At 37.3% G+C, this 27,902-nt stretch overlaps 5 protein-coding genes across 6 annotated transcripts; 2 read left to right on the forward strand and 3 right to left on the reverse strand.

The window, feature by feature from the left end:
- The first annotated feature begins 1,353 nt into the window (after positions 1-1,353).
- LOC106639153 (major facilitator superfamily domain-containing protein 6) lies at positions 1,354-5,394 on the forward strand. The gene is made up of 9 exons (XM_014352614.2): positions 1,354-1,447; positions 1,552-1,841; positions 1,927-2,050; positions 2,151-2,341; positions 4,170-4,306; positions 4,385-4,500; positions 4,585-4,830; positions 4,909-5,061; positions 5,136-5,394. The coding sequence occupies exons 1-9, from the start codon at positions 1,381-1,383 to the stop codon at positions 5,210-5,212; spliced, it is 1,401 nt and encodes a 466-aa protein (XP_014208100.2). The 5' UTR covers positions 1,354-1,380; the 3' UTR covers positions 5,213-5,394.
- Positions 2,479-3,662, reverse strand: LOC106639154 (uncharacterized). Its single transcript, XM_014352617.2, has 2 exons — positions 3,462-3,662; positions 2,479-3,371 (listed from the first exon to the last, which is right to left on the reverse strand). Exon 2 carries the CDS (start codon positions 3,361-3,363, stop codon positions 2,650-2,652), a length of 714 nt encoding a protein of 237 aa, XP_014208103.2. The 5' UTR covers positions 3,364-3,371; positions 3,462-3,662; the 3' UTR covers positions 2,479-2,649.
- A 393-nt stretch (positions 5,395-5,787) lies between the features above and the next one.
- Positions 5,788-8,339, reverse strand: LOC106639089 (thiamine transporter 1-like). The gene is made up of 6 exons (XM_023390797.2): positions 8,148-8,339; positions 7,525-7,909; positions 6,859-7,290; positions 6,450-6,642; positions 6,224-6,359; positions 5,788-6,143 (listed from the first exon to the last, which is right to left on the reverse strand). Exons 1-6 carry the CDS (start codon positions 8,268-8,270, stop codon positions 5,997-5,999), a joined length of 1,416 nt encoding a protein of 471 aa, XP_023246565.2. The 5' UTR covers positions 8,271-8,339; the 3' UTR covers positions 5,788-5,996.
- A 5,687-nt stretch (positions 8,340-14,026) lies between these two features.
- Positions 14,027-17,476, forward strand: LOC106639202 (F-box/WD repeat-containing protein 4). 2 transcript variants are annotated; one of them, XM_089594907.1, is made up of 7 exons: positions 14,027-14,416; positions 15,049-15,324; positions 15,406-15,723; positions 15,794-15,922; positions 16,011-16,158; positions 16,245-16,396; positions 17,185-17,476. In XM_089594907.1, exons 1-7 carry the CDS (start codon positions 14,139-14,141, stop codon positions 17,186-17,188), a joined length of 1,305 nt encoding a protein of 434 aa, XP_089451033.1. In that variant the 5' UTR covers positions 14,027-14,138; the 3' UTR covers positions 17,189-17,476. The 2 variants fall into 2 exon arrangements, with proteins under 2 accessions (XP_089451033.1, XP_014208190.2); XM_014352704.2 differs by lacking the exon at positions 17,185-17,476 and having other exon boundaries at positions 16,245-16,933.
- A 138-nt stretch (positions 17,477-17,614) lies between these two features.
- LOC106639201 (cytoplasmic aconitate hydratase) lies at positions 17,615-27,844 on the reverse strand. The gene is made up of 14 exons (XM_014352703.2): positions 27,667-27,844; positions 27,069-27,161; positions 26,800-26,966; positions 26,259-26,404; positions 25,721-26,114; positions 25,478-25,649; positions 25,181-25,398; positions 19,955-20,114; positions 19,555-19,775; positions 19,328-19,484; positions 19,014-19,249; positions 18,815-18,951; positions 18,588-18,735; positions 17,615-18,504 (listed from the first exon to the last, which is right to left on the reverse strand). The coding sequence occupies exons 1-14, from the start codon at positions 27,671-27,673 to the stop codon at positions 18,085-18,087; spliced, it is 2,676 nt and encodes an 891-aa protein (XP_014208189.2). The 5' UTR covers positions 27,674-27,844; the 3' UTR covers positions 17,615-18,084.
- Positions 27,845-27,902: the final 58 nt, after the last annotated feature.

Consider the following 27,902-nt stretch of genomic DNA (forward strand, 5'->3'; position numbering starts at 1 on the left):
GCTTCCTCGGACCCCTTTTTGTTATATCTTTTCTCAGCGACTCTCATGTGACGCATTTTTTTTATCAAGCTTATAGTATACGCTTACTTAGTCGTCGACGAGATTCAAGCGTGTTAGATGTACTGTACGATTGGCGGCCAATTTTTTTTATTTATTTTTTTTTTTTTCATAATCATTTGGTTCGCGCAGTAACTTTTAAATTAGATAACGTGCGGTGGCGAGTGTGAGAATACAGTGATGGTTAACAATTTTTTTTATACACGTTTTAATACATTTTTCTTTTGGTGGGTTTTCTTGGCGACAAAATATCTACAAAGAAGTTGGACGGATTTATTGCCGTAAAGTTAAAGTTTTAATAGTTCTATTGTATTCGCTGTACATTAACGATGATTTGATATTTTTTCGAGCAAATAAATTTCCAAGTTTTTAAATTTTACTAAGTAACGAGAACTCGATAGGTTGCACTGCTTGAGTGATACGACAAAGAATAAATATCTCGAGAAAAATGTTTAGTCGGAGAAATTTTCTGATGAAAATTGAATTTTTCACCAAAATTAAAACAAATTTGCTTTAAAAAACTTTTTTTTTGTCGGATGAAAATTTATCATGATTCAAAATACGAATCGTTAGAAAATAAAATTTAATGGTATTTCCCCTGCAATTGACTTTGAAACAAACAATCCATATCCGATCTGTTGCACATAAGATGAGAAAAAACGTGCGGTAATATATATTATAATCAGCCATCAGACGCCAGACGGCCGGAGTATACATACTTACTAACGGACTACCTGTGAAAGTGTGTAAGCGAGTCCAAATAAGGGAAAGAGAAAAATTTTCGTTGGAGCGGGGCGGGCCTCGCTATACGCACCGATCATGTTAGCTGCTGCATATTAATTAACACGGCCCGAGAGTACGTGCAGTCTCCGTTTTTCTTAAGCATTTTTATTTCAAAAATTATTGTAATGTAAGCCACTTTTATCAAGAAAACAATTCCTCTTATAAACCGGTAAGCTGCAAATTTTCAAAAACAAATTTATGTGTGAGTATAAAAAAAAAAAGAGGAATTTTTTTGCAATCGCAAAAACAAGTTCGTGCATCTATTTGTATACTCAAGTACTGCATGCATTTACTGATTACGATCCATCGCTCGTAATGGCGCGCTTTATGAATTATCACTCGTAAAACGATAAAAATAATCTCGTGCTTATCTGTCTACTTTATCAGAATTTTCACAATTTATATCATCATTTTGAAACTATGCGCAGGCGTGAACATTCTATCATCGAACGCTTGCATATCCTCGGTTGCTGTGGGCATGATAAGCAGTCGAATTAGTGACGGTTTTTTTTTTTTTTTCAACTCTATTTCTCGGCCACGATGGTGAAAATCGTAGTGAACGCAAAGCAGTTACCCATCAAGGCGCACTATTTCTTTTTTATGGCAGGTGAGTAAAGTTACCCATCATTTTTGGCTGATGACGAAAGTACAATTTTTGTTCGACATAATAATGAATTACAATTCCAAACGAGTGATCCACTGTGATTCCAGCGATGGGCCCAATCCTGCCTTTTCTGCCGGTCTACGGCAAACAACTGGGCGTCTCACCTTTCGTGATGGGCATAATAACGGCAGTCTTACCTTTGCTGTTTTTCCTCGCAAAACCGAGCTTTGGCTTCATAGTCGACAGATACCGTACTCACAGGCGTGCCATCTTTATAGCTCTCCTGGCATCTACAAGCGCCTGTTACGTGCTCATGTACTTTTTGCCGGCTTTGCCGGTACTACCCGCTCAACGTGCCTCTGCAAATTCTAGTTTTTCTGAAATAGACACCCCCGTGGTAAATTACAGTTTTATTGTTTGGGATTACGTCATCTCCAATCTGCTTTTCTGATATTCTAATTTCTTTAGTTTGTCACATCCAGGCCGAGAACAACTGCGTTTATAAATCCATGGCCTTCTGGGGTTTCGTCCTGCTAATGTCCTTGGGAAACATTGGATTCAACGTCAGCAACTGTATCAGTGACGCGATATGTTTCGACGTATTGGGTGAGACGTGTTTGTTGTGGAATTCAACTTGAAAGATTGTGAAACAAGTGGTAAAAACAATAAGCTAGAAGGAAAGATAAAATTTAAAAAATTGTGCCAGGTACGGGTGGCGAGATGAGCTACGGCAGACAACGAGTGTGGGGTTCTGTGGGGTTTGGACTGACCGCTTTCATGGCAGGCTACGCAATGGACTGGTGGTCACGTGCCGATACCGTCAAGTCTTACACACCCGCGTTCATTCTCATCTCCGTCTTTACGTGCATCGATCTTTTGTGCTGCTCTAAATTGGAGGTGAGAACTGTCTTTTTCTTAATTTTTCTACTGTCTTTACGAAATAGGTAAGTGTTTGTATGAATTTGAAACGTCAGGACAAACAGTCTTGAGAATCCAAATCTTTTATTGCGATTTATTACAAAATCTCTTTCAAAATATATATCAAAGCTTATAAACTTTTTCTATCATGCTTTGTCACAACAAAAGCACGTTTCATCAAAACTTCAGACTATTAAGTTACTCAAAGTTACATTAGTTACTCAAAGACGCAAACACAAAGTAGAAAATGGTTTTTACAAAATAAAATGTAATCTTATGCTCACTAACTAACTATACTGGATATCCTCTGCTTCATCATTCAAATCATCAATGTCACTGCCAAACTGATAGTTTGGATCTCCGACTGGGTCATGGTTGTTAAAAATGCTTTTCATAACCAAGTTCTGGTTTGAGGCTGACAAGGGAGCCATAAGCTCCATCAGACGAGAGACTTTATCGACCATATCACTCGAACCTCCGCTAGAGTTGCAGCATATAGCTCCAGCACTCGATGGGATCTGCGAAACTTCCGAATACACATCACTTCTTGCTGACTCGTACACCTCATCCATCACTTCCTTTCTTTGCTCATCTCCTCTGTTGTATCTACGAGCCGGTAGTGACCTTTCTGCCCTTGGACCCTTTTCAACATACTGTTTGCCTACTTTCTTGCTTTTATTCATCTTGTTATACCAATAATAATCATTGAGATTGACCTTTCGCTTGTCCTCCATCCACTCGATGTAAGTTCTGCTACAGCGAGGGCACGAAAGGAGATCAACTTCTCGGCGACCACAATTTGGGCACATGTACCTCTGAGGAAGAGGGCAATCCGTGAATACATGGCCGACTTCCCAACAGTTGAAACATGCTCTCGGTGGTGGGTCGATTTTAGGATCGTTAGGAACCTGGTCAATAACGCGGAAGAGTACGCCTCTGATTCTCACACGCTGTTGTGGTGGTGGTGGTTGTTGCTGTTGTTGTCGTGGCGTTGACAACATTTTTAGTGCTATTTAAAAGCAGTGGTTGAGATTTTTATCAAAAATTATAATTGTGGTTAGGAATTAAAATAGGTTTAAAATTTTTTGCGGAGACTTACCAGCTATTTAAGTAATGCCGTAGAGAGTGTAGCTACGTGGTATATTTTGTCTGTTGTTTTTTTGTTTTAAATGTTATCTGCGTTTTACAAACACTGACACCGGCAACTATCACTGAGGATGAGAAAGCAAAGATATTTTGTACGACCGTGCTTTTTATATCAACAAAGACGAGCGAGACAAGTTATGACTAGTATCCTAGTATGTCGAAAGGAAAAAAGAAGCAACTAGCAACTACGTGTATATACTGTAACGTCTGTAACTGTGTACCTATATTTACATAATATATGTCGCATCGTCGCATGCACATATAACTATAGATATACACCCAATACCGCCAACACACTTTTACTATTGCATGTGTATGTCCTATAGCTCCATCTGCAATAATCTGCATGATCTGCATGCACCGATAGTAGATCGCCGGGGGCCTGGTCCGGGGCGTGCGGGGTCCGGGGTGCGGCAAGGTGGATTAAATTTCGAAAGAAACGATGGGTTCAGTTCGGTTTGGTCTAATTGTACTTAGTTGTTTATTATACTTACTAGTTTGTATCTATAAGTGTCAGAAGTCAGAAGCGCGGCTCATTCGAATGCTAATTAAATACATGTTTTTTTACATGTGTAAACAACACATTCGCACTGTAGTAAATTATATTATTAAGAATTAAAAAAACAAACAAAAAATCTTATCAAGTACACTTGATTCATAGTTGCCGAAGATGACGAGTCCAGAATCAATCTTGAAAGACGTGCTTGGCTTGCTCAAAGTAAAGCCCGTGGCAATTTTCATCTTTTTCGCGACGATAGTCGGCATCGTGGACAGCTTCATAATATATTTTCTCTTTTGGTAAGCAAAGACAAAAAATAAAATTTAAGCCTGCTCTTTTCCAAACCTCCGATCTTTTTCTCTGTTGTATGATTAAAGGTATATTGAGGATCTCGCAATGATAAGTGGCCACATGGACGACATCAAAATGATCGAAGGACTGACGGTCTTTGCCGAAACTCTGGGAGGGGAAGTTTTGTTTTTCACGTTGTCCGGTAATATGTATTTCTATGAATTAATTAAACTGTCCACAGTATTTGTAAAAACGAGTATATAAGTATATATATACTTGATTTCAGGCAAAATCCTGAAAAAAATCGGCTACGGGTGCAGCTTCATATTCTGCTTCGCCTGTTACGCTTTGAGGCTGGGCCTCATTTCACTGGCCCCGAACCCCTGGTGGATCGTGCTGAGCGAATTTTTCATGCAGGGCCCGAGCTACGCGCTCTGCTACACCACGATCGTGGCTTACGCGAGCGTCGTCGCGCCCAGTGGCACTTCGGCCACTGTGCAGGGTATCGTCGCCGGTATGGACGACGGTCTTGGTACGATTATATACATGTGCTTTAAACGAGATTGGTATTTTTATACTTGTTGATGATTTATATTCATACAAATTTCAGGTTTTGCGATCGGTAGTTTGATCGGTGGTCTACTGTACAAGCAATTCGGCGGAATTTTCACCTTGAAGATTTACTCGGGTCTTGCTTTGGTTACCACGATTGCTTACACGATAATCCATCTCGCTTACTTGAGGCGAGTGATGCCGGAGACCGGTAAGTGGTGTTTCGAACCCCCTCTGAAATTAGGCACTGCAGTTTTATTTTTACATCGTCATAATTTATTGCAGATGCACGAAAGAATATTGAATGGAAAAGCCCGAACGAGGCGGTAATTAGTTGTGACGGTCCAGACGAAAAACAATGATGCACGACCTAATTTGCACAACTGTGTGACATTGTGATATTGTTATTCATATATATATATATATATATTTATCAAGACTCTATGGCTATGTTATAAAACGTGCCATCGTACATAAAAACAACATTTTGTCCGTTAGTAATAACTTTTCAACTGCATAGTATTTTCATATATTTTTATACAAAGTATTTAAATTATAAAGAGATAAATGAGTATTTTTTTTTTCTCTTGGACTGATATTGTTAATGACCATATATTATTATGCACAGAAACTGAATAATCATATGTCACTAATTGAAAGAAATTTGACTATGTTGAACTATAGTAAAAATCAATAAATATCAACATGTATGTGTAATGAATAAAATTTTATTGTTATCAAAAAATGTTTTACATTTCATACCTGTCTTAGTATTTGTAAAAATACTATATACTGTGAAATGTGAAGTAACCAAGTATAAAAGAAAAGTCGATAAAATCATACTTTTATCATAACAAATAATGTTGTTTTAACTACATTTCGGTACTCCATATACAAAATTTATCAAGGTTTGAATTTTTTGTGATAACTGCAGACGCTTATAGAAATGAGGTGGATCGATGCATGACCTATCATGCCTATTTATAATTATTACTTCTAAAATTTTACGAAATAAGTAAACTTTCAAACATCACGTAATTATTATTCATATTCAATAAATCTACTAATATGGGCATGTTATTTGGTTAGCAAAAAAAAATCTTAGCCACACATGTAAGTGTAGGTGTTTTAAAGTACGCTTGTTACTTAGTTTACCGTAGTATCACATTCGTAAGACTTTGTAATCCACAGTGCAACTGGATTTTCACTTCTCACGACTTTTATAATGGTTAACACGCTCATCACGGCGAAAAGTAACCCCAGTACTCCATAGTAGGCACCATAGATTATGAACTGAAATGCACACATGAAATTAGCACAATTATTCAATACTTGAATCTTTACACTCAAGAAAATCTAATGAAAATTCTCACCTGAGATGTTATGTGTAACTTCAACCAAGCTATCACAACCAAAGTCAAAATGGTTTGAAACAACAGTGCAAAAAAGCTATTTATTCCGAATATCAGTCCTTTGCTGTCTTTCGCTATGCGTTTCGCGACTTCAAAGCTACGCAACGAAAATAAAAAGTTATTGATTGGATTAATTTATTGTAAATGTATCGATATTGGCGTAGACATGTTATATTGTTTCGTTTACTTGGCGATCGTTATTATTGAGTGAAATATAACTCCAAAAGCTATGCGAGCCGCGTATAAGACCCACAGTTCGTAGCTTATGCAAAATGCGACCAAAAGGAGACCTTCGATGAGCGAAAATATGGCCAAAATCGGCTCACCCAGCAGTGACCAATTTAAACGCAAAGTACCTATACCGGCGACTATCACGGCACCTATTGAGAAACGTCAAAAGAAATAATGTTGTTTTGCTATTCGTTAAGATTTAATTATATTTTTAGTTTGAGAGAAAATAAAGCCTCCAAGAGCAATTTGATTCACAATTGAATTCATTTTATTAAGATGGGAAAATTTTATTTTTACCGATTATAACTAAAAACGAAGAAAAAAGTTTTAGAGGGTAAGAGCCAACAAAAATGTCATGCACTAACTTGTTAGCGTATCGATCGCTTCTACGGCACCGTTGTAAATCTTTGTGTCTTTGGGCAAGTGTTGGGCCTCGACAGCGTGTATCCACAGTAGATGTATGTTGTGGACGACTTGGATGTAGCCACAGGTGGCGAGAGCCCACCACAGGGACCATTTGACGACACGCCTGCTGGAGTACGCCTGGAGAAAATCCGACCAGAGAAGACTATAGGCATGACGTAGCTTGGCACCGAAGGATAAAGCACCTGTGGTTGGGCTCACTAAATGTAGTTCGGGCTGTCCGGTTTTTTCGTTTCCATTCTTGCGACTATCGCCCAGATTGATTATCGAAATCGATGTAGTGCCCATAGACGGAGGATTCGATCGCTTATTGAAGTATATCGACTGTTCGACTGGGGGCAAAAAACACGCCCAGACCGCTGCTAGGGAGCAAGCTGGATCGAAAACATTTTACAAACTGAGCAGATCGTGACGTGATGAAGTACAAACAATTTGTCTTGTGTTCATATAATAAAAATAAAAATAATGCTGGTTTTGTGCGTAGGAAAAGTAAGCGCAACTTTTGCGTTTGAACAGGTGCACTAGAGAAGTTGAACTTGACAAACTGAGCGTAAAAAAAAAAAAAAAAAAAAAAAAAATATATGTATAAGTATGTACGCATATATCACCTCCGATCGTAAGATAATTAAGTTGTTCATAATCCAGTAGGCCATAAGAAGTAGTCAATTGAGCGACTATTCCACAAGCGCTGCGACCGAACAAGGTCGCGCATTTCGTCCAACTCGTGACCGTTTGGTACCGCTGCTCGTCGACTTTGGCGTAAATGTAGGTGTAGTAGGCTATGTCGGTCGATTGCATTATCGAAAAGATAATGTGCGATATTTGCATGTGAAGTATCGTCGAGCCAAAACGGAGTATTACGTAGGTGCACGCGCCGGACAGGCCGCACAATATGATCGCCGGCTTGTACCTCACCAGATCGATCAATAGGAATGCCACGACTAAAAAGGGGAGCAAGCTGTACGTCAACAGCGGATAAAGTTTTTGGTTCACCTGTAACATGCGTGATAACATTAAATATACGTTTTACTGACTTTTTCGACCCTCGACAACGCATAATATATTATACTTTGTATGGAGTACAGCGTGAAATTGGCAACTCACGAGAAGTTGATCATTGGTACAATATTTTAGAAAAAAACAATTTTCTCGGTTCTAGGAAATTTTTCTCTCAGTTAACGATAAATGACAATTTGACTATGATGGAAAAAAAAGATAATAATTGACTCACTTGAGTTTCCGTAAAGTTTTTCCAATGACCTGTTAAATAATTGGTAACAAATGGCTCGTTGGGCCTAAACTCCTTTAGGGTGCCAAAAACGCACAGTATAAGTGTTACCGTGTACCACTTCATGTCGCGCTTCAACTTAATAAGTACAAGGTAACACGAGTACTTTGGTCACTTTATCTCCAGACTCCTGTAAACACGAGACGGGCGTATACCTTGCGAATAAGTGTTGTACTCATCTCTTACTGCAGCTTAAACGTACACATTATGGGACGCATTTGGATTCATGTCCAATGAAATCACTCAATTTCGACTAGATATGATTGGTTTTCATCACTATTCGAGAGATAGGCTCAGTGTCGGGTCGAAAAAGCACAATTGATAACTCGTTTGGAGTTAGGAGGCTTCAATAATAGCCCAATCACGGGATAAACAATTTATCGGTCTTACTTGGGTTTTTTCTCTTTCACTTCTAATGTATTAGCCTTGAGCTTATTTATTTGATTGAAGCTCACTTTTATTGGGTTATTAGGCACTATCGTTTACACATACAACATTTTTATACCACCCAAAATCGCTTTTAACATGATAAAGAATAATTTTCATGTCAAAGCTTTTGTTTCAAAGAATAAATGCGCGAAAAAGAAATTTGTGTCGCCGAGGCACGCGAAAAATTCAATTATTGTCAATAATAACTATATTTAATAACCATCACCTTAATTACCATTTGTGTGCAGCAATCTTTTAGACAACGCAACCGGCAATGGGGAGAAAAACCTGCAGCTGATGAACTTGATCCATTTCGCAGACTTTTATTTGCTTTTATTATTTATTGTGAATATATACATGAGTACATGTATGTTACGCTTTCATTTTCCCGCTTAACGATGTAACTGCTCAACAAACACTGAACTGCATATACATAAAATGGAAACATCGCAGTATAATATTACGTTCAATTGCACTTCCCTAATCCTATTTAGATAAGCTTAATTCCCCAGAAAATGAGCAAACAGGACAATGAGTACATATATAACTATGAGCACGGTAATAATTACTAATGTAACATTGATAAAACTCAATCAGTTTCAAGGATCGTAATAATTCTTATACAATTTTTAATGGTATTTAAACTCATTTTCAGCATTTAAATAAACAACTCGGTCGTCTTTTTTACGTTTATTTTGTGATTCATTCTCAACAGATTTGTGAAATATATAGGTAATCTCAAGATCTATTCGAAAATGTACATACATTGTTACTATATTTTGTGGACAAGAATTAAGAGTTGATAATCTGCATGTTTGACTTGCGACCAAATATTTGAGAATATTTCAAACGCTCGAAAAAATATATATAATTAGAGAGGGTACGTGTACTTATTCAGCAAAGACTGTCATCAGTTTTACTGGCGACTTACGAACGTGTATCTCTACGTATATATTTATACAGCATTTTCGAAAAAGCTCAGAGTACTCCGAGTCCAAGTCCAAGAGTATTTTTCTTTCTTTCCGGATTATAATATACGGTACTTTTAATATAAAATTGCTCAACTGCTCAAAAACGCTGTTCCTCAGTCATAGCATGCATTTATGCGTCATGCGTCATGCGAAGAGCCTGCAAACCACACATATATGTGTGTATACTGTGTAATGTAAGAGAGAGCAAGGATTATCATCCCATCTTTTTACTCTCTCCAGAATCTTTGGATAAAACATAAATTGTAATCGTGCCGCAAACAGCACAAAAAATATTAAATTTTGATTGTCTATCTATAAGACTAGTTGCGGCTGGTTTATAATTGATTAAATTGCTCTAATGTAAGTAGTAATAATTATTTGGATCAGCGCCATCTAGCGTTGCGGATTTTTGAACTAAAAAGTGGCCCTAAACTTTTCAGCCAGAGCTTTAGCGCGTAGAGCCATTCAGCCTATTATAAACCAGCCGCAACTCATGTCGTAGCTATAAAAGGAAAAAATAACAATACATGTGTTTTTGGCGGCAAGTTAACCATCTATTTTTTACTCATAAATTCATCTTTAAAAGTATAAATGCATATGAGGTCAATTTTTTGGTAGAAAATAGATTGTTAACTTGCCGCCTAAAACACACGTATCGTTATTTTTTTTATTTTATAGCTTCGTCATAAGTTGCGGCTGGTTTATAATTGACTAAATAGCTCTAATCCTGAATGCTCTGATTAAGAATTTTAGGAGCCACTTTTGGCCAAAAAATAAAGACCGCTAGATGGCGCTGATCCAAAATAATTATTGCTACTTACAGTAAAGTCACTTTATTAGTCATAAACCAGCCGCAACGAATTTAATAGATAGATAATAAAAATTTGACGTAGTTTGTGCTACTTGCGGCGAGTTTACAATTTATCTTTTACCTTAAAATCGACCTCCAAAACTATCAACATTCTACTTATCTTGTATGGCTCATAAAATCGACAATATTTACAAAATTTTAATACTCTAGACCTTCTACCATTAACTAATGAAAGAACAGCCCTTCAACTTTAGATTTCCAATAAACAGTTAACTTATATAATATGTACATAACAAAATTTGTGTTACAGAAATCGTAAATCACGATCAAATATACACGTAAATTAATCAGTCGAAAAGAGACAACTGAAGAAAAAAGGTCTTAAAAAGAAGCAGCCACACGAAGAGTCTCCTAAGAATGGAGCATCGGATCTCACTAATTGAAAAATACATTTATTACAGAGATGTAAATTTTAAGTGTTATAAGTAAACAAAGAACCCAACCTTCTCTGATCAAGTGAGATCCAATGCTCCATTCTTATATGAGACTTTTCGTGTGACTGTGCTTCTTTTTCAGGTTTTTTTTCTTCGGTTGTCTCTTTAATGGACTGATTAATTTGTGCTTACATGAGTTAATGGTAAAACGTCAAGAGTATTGTAATTTTGTAAATATTGTCGATTTTATGAGCCATATAAGATAAGTAGAATATTGATGGTTTCGGAGGTCAATTTTAAGGTAAAAGATAAATTGTAAACTTGCCGCAAGTAGCACAAAAAATGTTTACTTTTCATTATCTATCTATGAAATTTGTTGCGGCTGGTTTATAACTAATAAAGTGAAGCAATAATTATTTTGGATCAGCGCCATCTAGCGGTCTTTATTTTTTGGCCAAAAGTGGCTCCTAAAATTCTCAATCACAGCATTCACGATTAGAGCCATTTAGTCAATTACAAACCAGCCGCAACTCATGATAAAGCTATAAAATAAGAAAAATAACAATACATGTGTTTTAGGCGGCAAGTTAACAATCTATTTTCTACCAAAAATCGACCTCCTATGTGTTTGTACTTTTGAAGATAAATTTTCAAGCATAAAACGTATTGTTAACTTGCCGCCTAAAACACACGTATTGTTATTTTTTCATTTTATAGCTTTATCATGAGTTGCGGCTGGTTTGTAATTGACTAAATGGCTCTAATCGTGAATGCTGTGATTGAGAATTTTAGGAGCCACTTTTGGCCAAAAAATAAAGACCGCTAGATGGCGCTGATCCAAAATAATTATTGCTTCACTTTATTAGTTATAAACCAGCCGCAACAAATTTCATAGATAGATAATGAAAAGTAAACATTTTTTGTGCTACTTGCGGCAAGTTTACAATTTATCTTTTACCTTAAAATTGACCTCCGAAACCATCAATATTCTACTTATCTTATATGGCTCATAAAATCGACAATATTTACAAAATTACAATACTCTTGACGTTTTACCATTAACTCATGTAAGCACAAATTAATCAGTCCATTAAAGAGACAACCGAAGAAAAAAAACCTGAAAAAGAAGCACAGTCACACGAAAAGTCTCATATAAGAATGGAGCATTGGATCTCACTTGATCAGAGAAGGTTGGGTTCTTTGTTTACTTATAACACTTAAAATTTACATCTCTGTAATAAATGTATTTTTCAATTAGTGAGATCCGATGCTCCATTCTTAGGAGACTCTTCGTGTGGCTGCTTCTTTTTAAGACCTTTTTTCTTCAGTTGTCTCTTTTCGACTGATTAATTTACGTGTATATTTGATCGTGATTTACGATTTCTGTAACACAAATTTTGTTATGTACATATTATATAAGTTAACTGTTTATTGGAATTCTAAAGTTGAAGGGCTGTTCTTTCATTAGTTAATGGTAAAAGGTCTAGAGTATTAAAATTTTGTAAATATTGTCGATTTTATGAGCCATATAAAATAAGTAGAATATTGATAGTTTTGGAGGTCGATTTTTAGGTAAAACATAAATTGTAAAGCAATTTAAATTAAGTGAGATCCAATGCTCCATTTTCAGGAGACTCTTCCTGTGTAACTGAACTTCTTTTTTAAACTTTTTTTCTTCAGTTGTCTCTTTTGGACTTATTACTTTACGTATCTATTTAATCATTGTTCAAGATTTCTGTAACACAAATCTTGGCATGTACATATTATATAAGTTAGCTGTTTATTTAAACTAGAAAGTTAAAGGGCTGTGCTTCCGCGAGTTAATGATAAAAGGTCTAAAGTATTTTAATTTTGTAAATATGGTAGATTTTATAAGCCGTATAAGACAAGTGGAATATTTATACTTTTCAGGGTCTATTTACAGGTAAAAGACACATTGTAAACTTGCCGCAAGTAGCACAAAAAATGTTAACTTTTTATTATCTATTAACAAGATTTGTTGCGGCTGGTTTATAATTGATTAAATGGCTCTAATATAAAAAGTAATAATTATTGGATCAGCGCCATCTAGCGGTCTTTATTTTTTGGCCAAAAGTGGCTCCTAAAATTCTCACTCAGAGCATTCAGGATTAGAGCCATTTAGTTAATTATAAACCAGCCGCAACTCATTAGAAAGCTATAAAATGAAAAAATAACGATACGTGTGTTTTTGGCGGCAAGTTAACAATACGTCTTATGCTTGTAAATTTATCTTCAAAAGTACAAACACATAGGAGGTCGATTTTTGGTAGAAAATAGATTGTTAACTTGCCGCCTAAAACACACGTATTGTTATTTTTTTATTTTATAGCTTTATCATGAGTTGCGGCTGGTTTGTAATTGACTAAATGGCTCTAATCCTGAATGCTGTGATTGAGAATTTTAGGAGCCACTTTTGGCCAAAAAATAAAGACCGCTAGATGGCGCTGATCCAAAATAATTATTGCTACTTACAGTAAAGTCACTTTATTAGTTATAAACCAGCCGCAACTAATCTTACAGATAGATAATAAAAATTTTACGTAGTTTGTGCTGTTTGCGGCAAGTTTACAATCTATTTTTTACTCAAAAGTCGACCTCTAAAAATAGAGATATTCATATGGTTTAAAAAAATCCACCATATGGCATTACTTTAATTACTACAGTAGTAATTTCTTTAATTACTACACATAACTTCACGTACATCTTACACCGTGCTCTCTTTACCAGAATGACAAAATCAGAGGCTGTAAAGTTACGTAGGTCGTGGTGGTGACGCCGCTTGAAGGGTGTTTTTCGCAATCATCACCTGCAGCAAGTAATTTAAATTTGCGCTCTACGTTACCGTCAGGTCGGTAAGTCAACTACCTTGAATTAAACTGGCGCTAAATATATATATATTTCCGTAATCTGGCCGCAGTTAAAACAGCAGACGACGTGAAAGTCGAGAAAAAAGTGAAGATTTCATCGCTGTTGACTGTCATTTTAACTGGCCATCAGATTACGGAACAAAGCGCCAGTTAATTCAAGGTAGTGGACTTACCGACCTGATGGTAACGTAGAGCGCAATCTTACTTCTGGTGACGATTGCGGAAAACACCCCATGAGGTGTTACCACGACCTATACGTAACTGCTGGCAGCATTTGCGGAATACAGCTTACACAGCATACAGCTAAGTGCCATATACTTATAATATAGAGCCTTTTAATTTGGTGTACTCTTATAAGTACTCAAAGTATCACATGTGGGAAACATGACAGATGCACAACAATGACAAACCCGAGCGATGACAGTAAGGAACGGGAACAACCACAACAACAACAAAAAGGTGATCCATCGAGGCCAACGTCAGGACAGACCATTAAATTGGACAAGTTGCCACTGGAGCTGTTGTTGTTGATATTCGACTACTGCCACGCCTTCGACTTGGTGAGACTTAGCGGAGTTTGCACCAGATTCTTTTACATCGCCCGGGACGATTTGCTTTGGTGCAAGCGCAGCGATCACACTTTGGCTACCAACCAAGTTTCAAACAGGTTTCGATCCAGGTATTGTCACTGATAATAACTTTATTTTTCATGGTTTGTTCTTTCCTTCGTTTGAACTTGTTAGCTATAGAATGCCTATATAAGGCTTCATTTTGGAGCAGAAAATTCTCTACTCAATGACCTTGACTCTTGACCGAGACTTTTGACTATAGATATGCATATTAATTACGTACTTGCAGCAAAGTTGAAATCCAAGAATATTTTCATATTAATAGATTTGTATAAAAAGTACATGCACTGGTAGTATCCGTAAGCTTGGGAACGTATGAATACGTGAAGTTGAGGTTATGTTGGTTTGTTATTATGACAGAACAGCTGTTCGATCGTCGAAAACTTATTTAAAAGGGTCTGTCAGCAGCAACCAGCGGTATTGTTATTCTTAAATTCTAGAGTTTGTAATTAATAGCATTATAAACAGTTAAAAAAAAATTGTGCATCAACAATTTTGTACATAAGATTTTAAAGAAACTTTTATTAATAATTTCTATACTTTTTAAACACAACAAGTTATGTTTTATTATTTCACATGGATTACAATTTTATTGAACAAGTATCAATCCATGATTTGCCTTTGAACTGTCCAATGCAATTTATTTTATAAAATATCCAACTTAATTGCTAATGTTTTACAGATGCAACCCGTTGCTCAATCCTCGCACAAAATGGCAAGTGACTCACAATTGGGAAAACGGACGTTACCAAAAAAAAGTGTTATTCTCACAACAAACAAAATTAATGCCCTGGATCCAGCTGACTGGTGATTTGCTGTGGTGGAGCGGAGGAAATACATTGTGTGGATACCTAAGGAGCGATCAATTTAATCAGAACAACAAGGTTTACCACCAAGAGTTTAATAGCGATATTTGCAAGTTTATCGTTCGTGATGATTATATTATCAGCGGCCACAGGTAATTTCAATTAAAATATCTTTTCTTGGTAAATTTTAATTAACAACTAGTGATTAAATCTATAATTTTTTTTCCAAACAGAGATGGCAGTATACAATTCTGGCTTATGAGCATGATGTACCTGGAAAATCACTTTTACCATAGTATTAACAGAGCGCATTCCAGAGACGTTGACGCTATCGACGAAACGAACAATATAATTATTTCTGGCTCGGCTGACGGCGTCGTCAAAGCCTGGACGTCACCAAAGAATCAAGGATATATGTCCCGCCTACCTTTGGCCACCGTTAGAGTTGGCGACCGTGTTTGGTCACTTGCTGCCAATCCCAGTAGTACAAAGGTGGCTGTTGGCACGTCAGGAACATCCGGTCCTCCTCTTAACATTTATGATATCAACAAGTGAGATAAGGATCAATCTTGGGTTGCATTAAAAAAAGTGATACATACTTTATGGTATTTATCCTTTCAGTTTTGCTAACTCTACTACTGTGGATCATAACTGGAGACGAGGTGCTGGAATATTAGACATGGTTTGGGATGATCCTAATACTTTGTTAACTTGTGGCTATGATACGTGTATAAAGAAATGGGATTTAAGGTAAAGATAAGCTTTGAAAAAGTTCTATCTACTATTGTTTGCCATACTCTTTAAATTGTTCTTAATTATTATTTTTATCATGTTTTAGGACTGGAAATTGTGTCGGTTGTTGGTCCGATCCCACTGACGCAACTGTTTATTCTATATCATCTGACTATAATTACACAATGGTTACAGGAACTCAATTCAACTGTAAAGCTGTATTATGGGATCAGAGAAAAACAAATTACATACAGGTATCTTCATTACTCTTATTAACGTTCCTTTAACTATTTTTGAACTTTTTTCCATCATACATTTTAACGCGATCGTGAATTTTTAGCTTTATTTTATGAATCTTCGGAGACTGTCCAGTCCAGTTTACAGTGTCTCTTTTGACAGCTGCCATCTTTATGGAGCCACTGATCAGAACGTGGTGGAAGTCAAATTTACTGGCAAGCCCAACGTTGATAAAAATTATCGTGAAATAATTAAGTACGAAAGATGAACTTACTACGACTAAAATTTTAATCAATAGTGAACGAAACGACGATTAATTATTCACCATTGAGTTTTAATTATTTGTAAAACAAATGAGTTTTTGATTATTTACTGGTGGATGGAGCCACTTTATACTTCTAATGAAGAATACGATTTTTACACACACTGAATCAGTATCAATTTTTATTTAATATCTGTATTCACAGTAGAGTCCTTGATCAGTTATTGTTTATATAACATAAGATCAATAATTGATAGCAGAGTATGTAATTTTTGTGAATTTTAGTTGTGAAAATAAAGGACAAAAATTATTCGCTAAATTTTTTTCTTTATTTTTCACTGTTTAGGAAAATTAGTTAATTGTATTAATGATGTACGTGATATATCGTCAGAAAAGACGAATTGTATCGTACAATTACAAAGAGCTTTAGTTTATTTAGTATTGTTAATATTATAAGCAAACAGATGTTACTCAAAAATAAGTCTATATTCTCTATTATTAACTATTAAATGTTTATTGAAAGTTTCAAATGATTTTTCATTTTTCTATTGTAGTGAGCAACCATACATCTTATGATGTTCCTAAATCCAAAATTGATAACTAATGAGGACGTATTATCTTATGATTCCTATCCAAGTTAATTAACTTGAGGAACGTTAAAAGTTTATGCATCTAATTTTAATAGGTTAAATGACAGATACTACTCATTCTTTATCTTGAAAACAGTATAAATTATATTACAAAATGTTCCTTAAACTGACATAAATTTTTTTGATTTCAGATAACAATTCCAGGCCACGTCATCATTTTTGTCACACTGTCACTCATTTTTGTAAATACAAAAAAAAATTATATAAAATCATAAAGATAGACTTAAAAACTATTCGATAATCATTCATTTATTTATTGTAATCCTACATTTCTCAAAAAAGTCCTGTAACTCTCGGAATAAAAACAGCTTGTGATACTGCAACTTGAAAATTTATCAGACCTTGTTAGCTCACTACATTTTTCGACTCATGATTCGTCATTCAGGACTAATCAAATATGTTGGAATGTTCCTCTTGTCTCATTACATCGTAGGCTAAACCTCAATTCCGTAAATTTGAAAGAAATAAAAGAAAAATTTTGTTTCACCGTGTTTATTTTTTTATGTTCCAAAAAACAAAAGAATAAAGAGTAACTTTGTATAAATTTCTGTAATAACACGATTCATCACCAACATTTTTATTTAAAAATATTTACAATATTTTCATTTTACATTTTTCAATTTGCGTATCCAATTATTATACATTTGGCCCTGAATAAATAATTCGTATGAACTGAATTGTGTCATGGGCAAGCATCCAGACACGGAAATAATCTTTCTTTAAAAGTATTATTCAACAAAAAATGAATATTTTCTTTAATGAAACGTAATTTACGGAATGATTTGTAACAAAAAATACAAAATGCATCTAGATGCACATGAGTGTTACACTATTCTTTTTCCTTAAGACGCTGTAGCAAAACATTTTTGTGCTTCGCTAGATAAATTTAACGCCTAGTAAAAAAAAAAAAGTAACGCAATCAGGATCTTTTTAACATAAAATAAAAAGATACTCTGATTGAAACACTCTCATAATGCCCATGACCACTATATAAAGTCTCCCCATTATGATTTGAACAAACTTTGATTAATTCAAATCATACTGCGGATCATATAGTTCAGAATACCACCATGCTTGAAGTACACGAGATCGACCTCAGTGTCAAATCTGACCTGGACTTCAAAATCATGACCCTTGTCTGTCTTGACACGAATACGCTGCCCCGGCTGGCAATTTTGAGGTATTTCGATATCAAACAGCTCATAGCCGGTGAGACCAAGGCTCTCGGCTGTCTGACCGTTGACGTATTGCAACGGAGCTATACCCATGCCCACGAGATTCGAGCGGTGGATGCGCTCGTAGGATTCAGCAATCACTGCACGGATACCCAAAAGGTAAGGGCCTTTAGCGGCCCAGTCACGCGACGAACCGGAGCCATACTCTTTTCCCACGAGAGCAATCATCTGCGTACCGTCGTTCTGATACTTTTCCGCAGCATCGAATACGTCCATCTGTGAATATTGGAGTACTTTTAGATTAGTTTTTAAAAAAAGTGTTACCGACAAAGTAAACGAAATTTCGTCCAAGATGTTACCTCCTCTTTCGTTGGAATGTAAATTGTCCGGGGTCCCGGCTTGCCGATAAACTTGTTTAATATACGAATGTTTGCAAAAGTTCCTCGAGCCATGACGGCATCGTTTCCTCGGCGAGAACCGTAAGAATTGAAGTCTTTCGGATTTAATCTGTAACATTTAAAACTCGTACGCTGTAGATATAATTTTTTTTTTTTTTTTAATAAAATACATTCAACACTTTACTTACCCTCTCTTAGACAGGTATCTGGCTGCTGCAGAATTTCGTGCTATACTGCCCGCGGGGCTAATGTGATCAGTCGTAACGGAGTCACCAAGATTAAGTAAGACTCGAGCGTTTTTTATCTGTTTTATAGGCGGTATTTCCTACGAAACGCAAAACAACCCTTTAGCAAATAAATAACGAAAAAAATCTCAAGTGCACTCACTCTCTGTAGGCCCTCAAAATATGGTGGGTGTTTGATGTAGGTCGAGTTATTGTCCCAGGGATAGAGTTTGCTATGAGGCGCAGAGAGACTGGCCCAATTGTTGCTGCCTCTCTCGATTTTGCTGTAAACCTCGTTGAACATGGCAGGTATAACGTACTGTTGCTCCACGGCTTGGATCTCATCGCGGCTAGGCCAGATGTCTCGCAAAAAGACCTCCTTGCCGTCAGCTCGTCGGCCTACGAATGACGTAATTTTTAGATATGAACGTAGAGAAATCAAATAGATTAATAAATAAAATGTTCGATTTTGTTTACCCAAAGGCTCCCTCTCGAAATCAATATCAACCGTGCCGGCAATAGCGTAAGCGATGACCAAAAGCGGGGACGCGAGATAGTTGGCTCTGGTGTTTGGGTGAATGCGGCCCTCAAAGTTGCGATTTCCGGACAACACTCCACAGCAGACTAATTCGTTCTGGAAACAACAAAGTCCTTGTCAATAATTTTCATACATAATACATGGCCCGAATCAAGGGCGCACATACCTTTTCAATAGCCTCGACCATGGAATCAGGAAGAGGTCCACTGTTGCCGATGCAGGTCATACAGCCGTAGCCTACGATGTCGAAGCCGAGCTGAGTAAGAGCCGGCACGACACCGCTCTCCTTCAGGTAGTAGGTGACGACACCCGAGCCCGGTGACAACGACGTTTTGATGTACGGCGCTACTGTCAGGCCAGCAGCTACGGCCTTCTTTGCCAAGAGTCCTGGAAATAAACGCGTTACTCTCGCGCAGTAAAAAGAACAAATTTTTCATGCCATTTTTTTTCAAGGACTCTACAGCCTCCCTTTATTTAATTACTCTAGAAAAAATAGCATTATTTTGCAAATACCATCATTCAAATACGTAAAAAAAAAAAAAAAAAAAAAAACATTGTAGTCTCACCTGCGCCCAACATGACGCTGGGGTTGCTCGTGTTGGTGCAGCTCGTGATGGCCGCGATGACGACGGTGCCATGGCGCAGCACGTAGTCTTTACCCTCAAACTGGAAGACGCCCTCGGCCTTGAGTTTTTCGGCACTGAGACCATAGCCCTTGAAACCAACCTGTGGTGCACACATAATAATGATAATAACCAAATGCAATGAGAATGATGTGCATAGCAGGAGGATGATTGTTATCGTACGATTCATGTATCGGAATATAATATTGTTTGCAAAGCAACATACAGCTGTCGATAAGTTTGATCAAGTTTTTTTTTTTTTTTTTTTTTTTTTTTTTTTACTTTTTTACTTTGACAAGTCAAAAAAAAATCAATACTAAGTGTATTTTATAAATAATACAGTACAGGCCAGGTACAGAGTTTTATTGCACCCCAGACGAAGTAGAAGGATTACTACAGCTGCTGGACCATGAAGAAAAATAATCGACATCCGGTAGAGGTAAACCTGTTTGCTTTGTATTTTGGAGAAGATTTTCATCCCTTTGACTTTTTCGGACGAGATCGATTGCAAACTAAATATTTTTCCAAAAAACGTAATGAATTTTCTTTTTGTTCTCTTTACTGATAACGAGAAATATAGGTATCCAGTATATAATTTTTTCCAGCCCAAAGATAGTAAAATATATTTTTATGAAACATGAATTTTGTTTCAAAATTTCTTTCGAGCTTTTTTTTTCAAAATGTACTTTTACCGAGAGCTGTGTTGGAACTGGTAATATAAAAAAAATAAATAAATAAAAAAGAAATGAATAAACAATGCATTAGTAGGAGATATTTGTAAAGAACATTGCGAAAAATGATTTTAAAAAAATTAATCATGTCCATTCTTGCCGTAAACGCTTTTACTAGAAAGTAATCAAAGTTTTACTGCCTCTGACCATCAAACCTTTGTGAAAAAAAGAGCAATGCACACGCATGAACACACAGAGCTAACAACACTCGGAATGTTGCGGGCTGCAAAATTTTTCTCTGTATATATATAATACCTGCTTCGAGTCGTTGGGCAAAAATACTGATGCTCGAAACGGTTTCATAGTTGTACGAGGATAATATCAATTTCACCTCTGCATACCCCATCAGCGTCTTTTCGACGCTTTCTTCATTCATTTTTTTTTTTTATTCATCGCGAAATCGACGATGGTCATTAAACTCTTTGTAGTTTAATGAAAAAAAAAAAAAAAAAAAAAAAAAAAAAGCTGATACAGCAGCATAGCTGGAATTTCATATACCTAATGTCATTGTCGCGCTGTGCATCATTGACGATACAATACCTACACGATCGGCCTCTTTTGTTTCTCTGTCAGCGTCAACATGTCAGCGATATATTTATACACAGCCGAAAAACCAGCGTTTGTAAATCACAAGAAATTTTTCGTGATTACGCATGAGGTCGATTGACGATAAGTTGGCCCGTTTGATTGAATATATAATGAGCGGCTTCGATATCGGTTGGGCGCAACAAGGGTATTGGAAATAAGAAAACACGATAATTTGAAGGTAAAAGAAAAGAAGAAGAAAGGGTTGATTGTCTCTGTGTCTGGATTAATAGCACGAAAGTGTGAATGTCACGCAGTATCGCGCGGCTGTTCGAGGAGACGGACATTGTGTCGTTAAAAATATTGGAGCCCAGAGAGAGAGAGAGTGCGGATGACTGTACAAGCCGAAAAATTTTCAATCGGCCTGTACTCCTGAACCATCGACTCTTCGACAGTTTTCAAAAAGAGAAGCGACCTTGAGGGAGGGGAAGGCAAAGGACGACTTACACACGCACGCGCGCGTACACGGGCACGAGGGGATTTTTGGAAATTTGCACGGCGAAAAACATATTTATACTTATACCGTTCCCGCGGGACTCTGCAGGCGTGTCGACGCTTACGTTACCTATACTTCATCATTTCGCTCTCCTTTGCCTGTACCTATGTACGCCCAATGCACGGATTTTGTACTCGTGCACAAGCGATTTTCCGCAAAACACGGTTCATTGCTCTTTTGAAGACGTATATACATGCATATAATATGTACACACGATCGAGTCGACGAACCATTGAAAAATGCGCTTGGATCATCGAAAAATGTATATACAATTTCTCGGTTGAACCCCAGCAGTTGTCTGTTGCCCAAAGAAAAAAAAAAAAAAAAAAAAAATGAAATATTAAAAGAAGCCCACGTACTATGCGCAGGTGAATCGACGTCCAAGTCTCAAAACAAAACGGCCGCCCTCGAAGGACGCTTCGAGCGGAAATCGCCGGTTTTGTTATCAAATAGCCTTTCCGGAGCTACAAGACAGTCGATCGACACGTTGTTTTGCAACACGCGAGACTTTTATGTATCTACCTATATGTAAAATCGTCGATCCATTGTTCGCGAGTGTAACAATGATCGTTAGACATTTCCTCGTGATCGTCACAAATTTCATCGATCTAGACCGTACACGTATATACCATTGGCTAGAAAACAAATTGAAAAGCCATGTACAGTTCAAGCAGCACCGACACGATGAATATTATATATATTAGACATTGGCAAGAACATATAGGAGTGGTGTTCGAAGGTATAGTATTGGAGCGATTAAAATACAATTAGGTGGGCCGAAAAACCAATTTGTGTATTATATTGTCGGCAGGCGGTGATTTCATGATTTCAGCTCGCACCGCGATTGCGAAAGAACGGGAAAGTAAAAACACACGATGACCCATCGAATGCAAACGCGGCTGGATAAATCGTAAACCATATCGGCAATAGCGAAGAGTCCCGCATCGACGACGACGACGACGACGACGACAACAACATCCCCGAGCCATCTGTGTTTCTCCCTCCCGCCCTTGCACACATAACGTATTAAGTATAACGTCCTCGCGCGTTCGTTTTTGCGGACAAACGCGCCGGAAAAGCCTCGTGGCGAAATATCGAAAAACAACTTTCCCTTTTTCGCCCGCACGAGCATATTCTTGGAGGAAACTGTCGTAAATACCTGAAGGTACATCCCGCCCCTGTTGGCGAAAATCCTGCGACATATATACCTGATGCTGGTGTGGGCCCGGCACGAAAAACCCCTAATGGACACATACTACAGAGGGCAAGGAAACGAGACAGAGAGAGATCGGTATAGAGCTTAGGAGCGGGGGAGGGGGTCCCGGCTCGACGGAGAGTATAAATAGTAGCGGGTGTAACGCCGCATAGTCAGTCCATGATTTTTCCGGGGTGAACAGGTGTATTAATTGCAAAGTTGTTGTGTGCGCGCACACGAGGCGGTATATGTATCGTAAATAGTAGTGCGGTGGTACGACCCCAACGCGGTGATGGGTGATCGCGCGCTCGAGAGGTACTTTTTTTGTCTTTATTGCTCCTTCTTGCTCTTCGCTCCCCTTTTTCTTCGGGGGTTTTTCCCCGAGATGTGAGTTTTTGGCGCGCGATTTCCTCGGTCAGCACGTGCGGCTTCTTTTTTCCTTGCCATTTTAATTTAAAAGCATACGTCTAAATTGTTGTTACTGCTGCCACCTTCTATATATTGTGAATATTTGAGATATGAAAGTGTTGTCGCTCGAGTAAGTAGCAAAACTTTATACCTGCAACAAAATCAAACTGATAATTGTGTACAGCAAGGGTACATGCACGTATACATTTACATATTCATTTCCGTTGAAGTAAATAAAGTTTGATTGTACTGCAACGTGTATTAATTTCTTGATTTGAAAACGAAGAAAAAAACACGCTACTCGCACATACAGTTGTAACTGACTCATCAAAGTGAAAAGCGCGTATTTTCTTATTCTTTCCTTTTCCATGCGTATTCGGGGATGGCGACTCGAGTATACACGACGTAAGTACCTCCGGTATGAATTTTTCCTAATGAATCGTGTGGAGGTAATTAAAATTTGGTAAGGCGGCTTCGGTATTGCACTCTCGAGATAAGGAGAACAAAATAATTAAAAAAAAAAACCCTCATTATCTAGCATGGTTAATCGGTTTCTAATGGGTCCCGAAAAATGGATTTCCCAGAAATTCATACCGATCGGAACGAAATGTGTTGGCAGCCATGCTGAGAATCGCGCGTTTTTTGACTCTGGGTAACTTTATTGTATATTTCTATTGCAAACAAAGATACGTTACATCGTTAGGGAGAAAAGAAACGGACCCAGAGAAACGAGGTTGATGTTGGGTGACATCCTGCCCGTATGAGAAATCATAAAGTTGTTCTCACCGGGGAGGATTCATCCAATTTTATCCTTTTTCTTCTAAAAATCATCGAGTAAGACGAAAACGATTCACCAGCATCGTCGACGCTCTGCCAGATAAGAGTCGTCCAAGTAAAGTGCTGCGGATCGGTGGCGCGGTATTCGATCTGGTACACGTGGAACACAAAATCGTGACTAGATCGAAATACCCGTCTCCAACACGTGGAACAATCATCACAGAAGAAATTAACCAGATGGACAGGAGCTGACGATCGAGTTCTTGCAAGCTCCATGCATTCCTCTTTGGTGATCTAACTGGATGATGGGTTTGAAAATCTTAAAGCTAGATCAGCAAAGCAGAATGTGTGGGGCGCAGCGTCGAAGGAACATTATCTGATGTTCTTGGCAAGCCTATACATGGACGTGGCGGAGCGGAAGGGACTTTAGCGGTGAAATGATGATTTCAAAAATGCATATCACAGCTTAAAGTTACCTAATGCTCTGTCATCTGAAATCATCGAGTGCACGCGAGAGTCAGCAAATTTACAGCTCTATCAGGAAAAAACAAGTACTCCCTGAGGCGAACGTTGCTCTGACTGTCGTTTCATGTTATAACCGACACTGGGCTATGTTTGTCCCATACAAGTACTTCAGTCGTCGTTGATATTGCAATTTTAACGATGCAGTTCAACGCGACTCTTTGCGAATTTCCGGACTTTTGATCAAAGTTTGTTTTATTTTTCATTAACTTACTGTGCTTATTTATCTAACAATGCGCTTATGTGTCATTAATTTGTCGTGTCTTGAACGTCCTTGTTATATACTTAATGTGTGAATGTACAGTTATATCTATTAACTTTTCCGTAATGTTTACTAATTAAATGTATAAGTAACTTGTACTGAGGACACACTAACTGTTGGTCATTGGATGTTCATGCAATAAATGTTGGATTTATGTAAATAAACAAAGTTGTCTTGCTCTTATTTCACTTACCTTGCTTGTGAGACAAGAGTTAAAATCCTTTTTCATGTCAACAACAGAAACGCGATCGTGAGGTCTTTTGGGCCCGCTGACGCTCGAGACGACTGTCGCTAAATCCAAGGTGACGACTTCAGAGAAAACAGGATCCTGACTCTCGTCATCATAATTACGGATCATTCGCACTGCCTTGAGGTACTTTTCAATTCTTTCGATGTGCTCGTCGGATCGACCTTAGTATTTCAAAAGTTTTTAATTACATACATTACTTTAAAAATTTTCGGAATCAATTAATAAAAAGAAGCAACTAACTCGTTTGACGAAGGTAAGCTAAACTCTGTTGATCAACGGGGAAAAAGCCAACGGTCGCTCCGTACTCGGGACACATGTTGGAAATCGTTGCTCGATCCGCAATGCTTAGCTTGGATACTCCAGGGCCAAAAAACTCGACAAACTTTCCAACAACGCCAAGTTGTCTAAGATTCTAGATGAATACCACACATTTTTTTCATGCTATTTACTTTGAATTAAGGAAATTTATTTTTTTTAAATTACCTTTGTAATTGTGAGTACAAGATCAGTCGATGTAACATACTGATTCAATTCTCCTACCAATTTATAACCAACAACTTTTGGAATGAGCATAGAAATAGCTTGGCCTAACATGACAGCTTCAGCCTCGATGCCACCGACACCCCACCCCAGCACACCAAGTCCATTGATCATGGTGGTATGAGAATCCGTCCCTACTACACTGTCGCAGAAAAGGTGGTCGTTCATGTCAAAGACTACTCTGGCCAGGTACTCCAAGTTCACCTGGTGGACGATACCACTGCCAGGAGGCACAATCAACATGTTTTCAAATGCCTTGGCACCCCATTTCAAAAACACAAATCGCTCCTTGTTTCTTTCAAACTCCAATTCTTCGTTTTTTTTGCCAGCATCTTCACTGTAAATAAAATTTTTTATCTTAACAACTTATTTTGATTATCAATTATTGTTTAAAACTGTGTATACTATGAATAAAAGCCTATTGTAAAACTTAAATCTCATGTTCCTCTTGACCAATGTAAATTGCTATTGCTATAAATACCTTCTGATAAAGTCAACTTGTATGGAATGATCTATTACTAGATCAGAAGGACAAACTGGATTAATCTTGTTTGGATCTCCATTAAGACTTTTGACAGCATCTCTCATAGCAGCAAAATCAACAACTGCTGGGACTCCAGTGAAATCCTAGAAACAGATTAACATAACTCATTAACGTTAACATTCACTTAAGCTAGATAAATTTTCTCATAACTACATACACCTTTTATTACAAAATAATGGAAATGCAACTGTTACGTAACATATAAGTGCTCTCAATATTTTTCTGAGCTTTAGGATTAATAAACATTATTTAAATGAGTCAGTCAAGCATTCTGTGATAAAAAAAGTGTTATTTGAATTAATATTACAAACTGATTGGGTTACACTCCTTTGCTACTTGGAAAGAATCGAAAACATTCTGCAATAACGTCGAAACTTTGGTGAAAAATTCTAGTGCCCTACTTCCCATATGAAAATAAGTATCTTCCATGCAAGCGCTGTATAAATTATCACGATTGAACAAACGTATGTGTACCTACCTGAAGAATGACTCTGGCAGGTTTAAATGCTACTTCTATGCCTTCTTCCACAGCTTGGTTTTTCTCCCAGTCCAAAATTTTTTCAACATCCTGCGTCTTGACTTGGAACTCATCGCAATTCCTTACAGCACTTTCAAGCAGAACTCTTATGGAAAACGGTAACCTATCTGAATTTCACCAACGATAAGTACAAATTCTCTATGACACGTCTGTCAAACAATTTTAATACAAATTTCATGAAGAAAGAAGAAAAAAATAAACAAACTCACCATACTTATCGCCAAAGCCAGTGACATTGAAGTATTTCTTACGCTTTCCCGCGATCTCCACGGTCTCAAGCAGATTGTTGAAGGGATTCTCCGCTGCAACCCAAATATTCAGCCCTTTAATTCCATGAAATTTAACAGTTTTCGCGATGATCGTGGCTCGCCTCGACAAACACTCAATTCCACCGAATAGGTAATGAAAAATTTGCATATTTTAATCGCGTAGCTCGTAAAAAATAGCTGGCTCATCGTCGCCTTTTTTTTCTCTTTTAAAATCGAAGCTCGTCGAAGGTTACATAGAAAACAAGATCGCAGCTTTCTTTTCTTTCGACAAACGAATATCGCGGATTATTCGAAGTTCGTATTTTTTTCGACAGTGTTAATATATACAATCATACACGTAGTGATGATTGGTAGCAGAACCACTTTCAACCTGCTTCGATTTGTTTTCCACTACCTCCAAGTTTCCGAAATTCATTGTACAAGAAGCCCAACAGACCAAGGGTCACACAGAACCGCAAATTAGGCTCAAAATAATTATTTTAACAAAGAAATTGTTTAAAAAATTCAGAGCGCCCGTTCTGCCGCACAATGTACTTACCGGCCATGGTCGTCACTGTTGTAGTCACGTCGTCCACTTTCGCGTTCGTATAAATGCAGGCTATATATCTTATGTATACACAAATATAGGTATATAATGCTCATTCACAAAAATAATAACAATAATAAAAGAGATATTAGACGCGCACCGCGAAGTGAATGGAATGGCACTGACACAATTGTGTGTAGTAGACTCCGCGGTGTGCAAAAAAGTTTTTTTGATACTATTGTTATTAT

The sequence above is a fragment of the Copidosoma floridanum genome, unplaced genomic scaffold (assembly GCF_036245765.1).
Source record: "Copidosoma floridanum isolate Cflo_tuat_1 unplaced genomic scaffold, Cflo_Japanese_pri ptg000021l, whole genome shotgun sequence".
Classification (NCBI taxonomy): Eukaryota; Metazoa; Arthropoda; class Insecta; order Hymenoptera; family Encyrtidae; genus Copidosoma; species Copidosoma floridanum.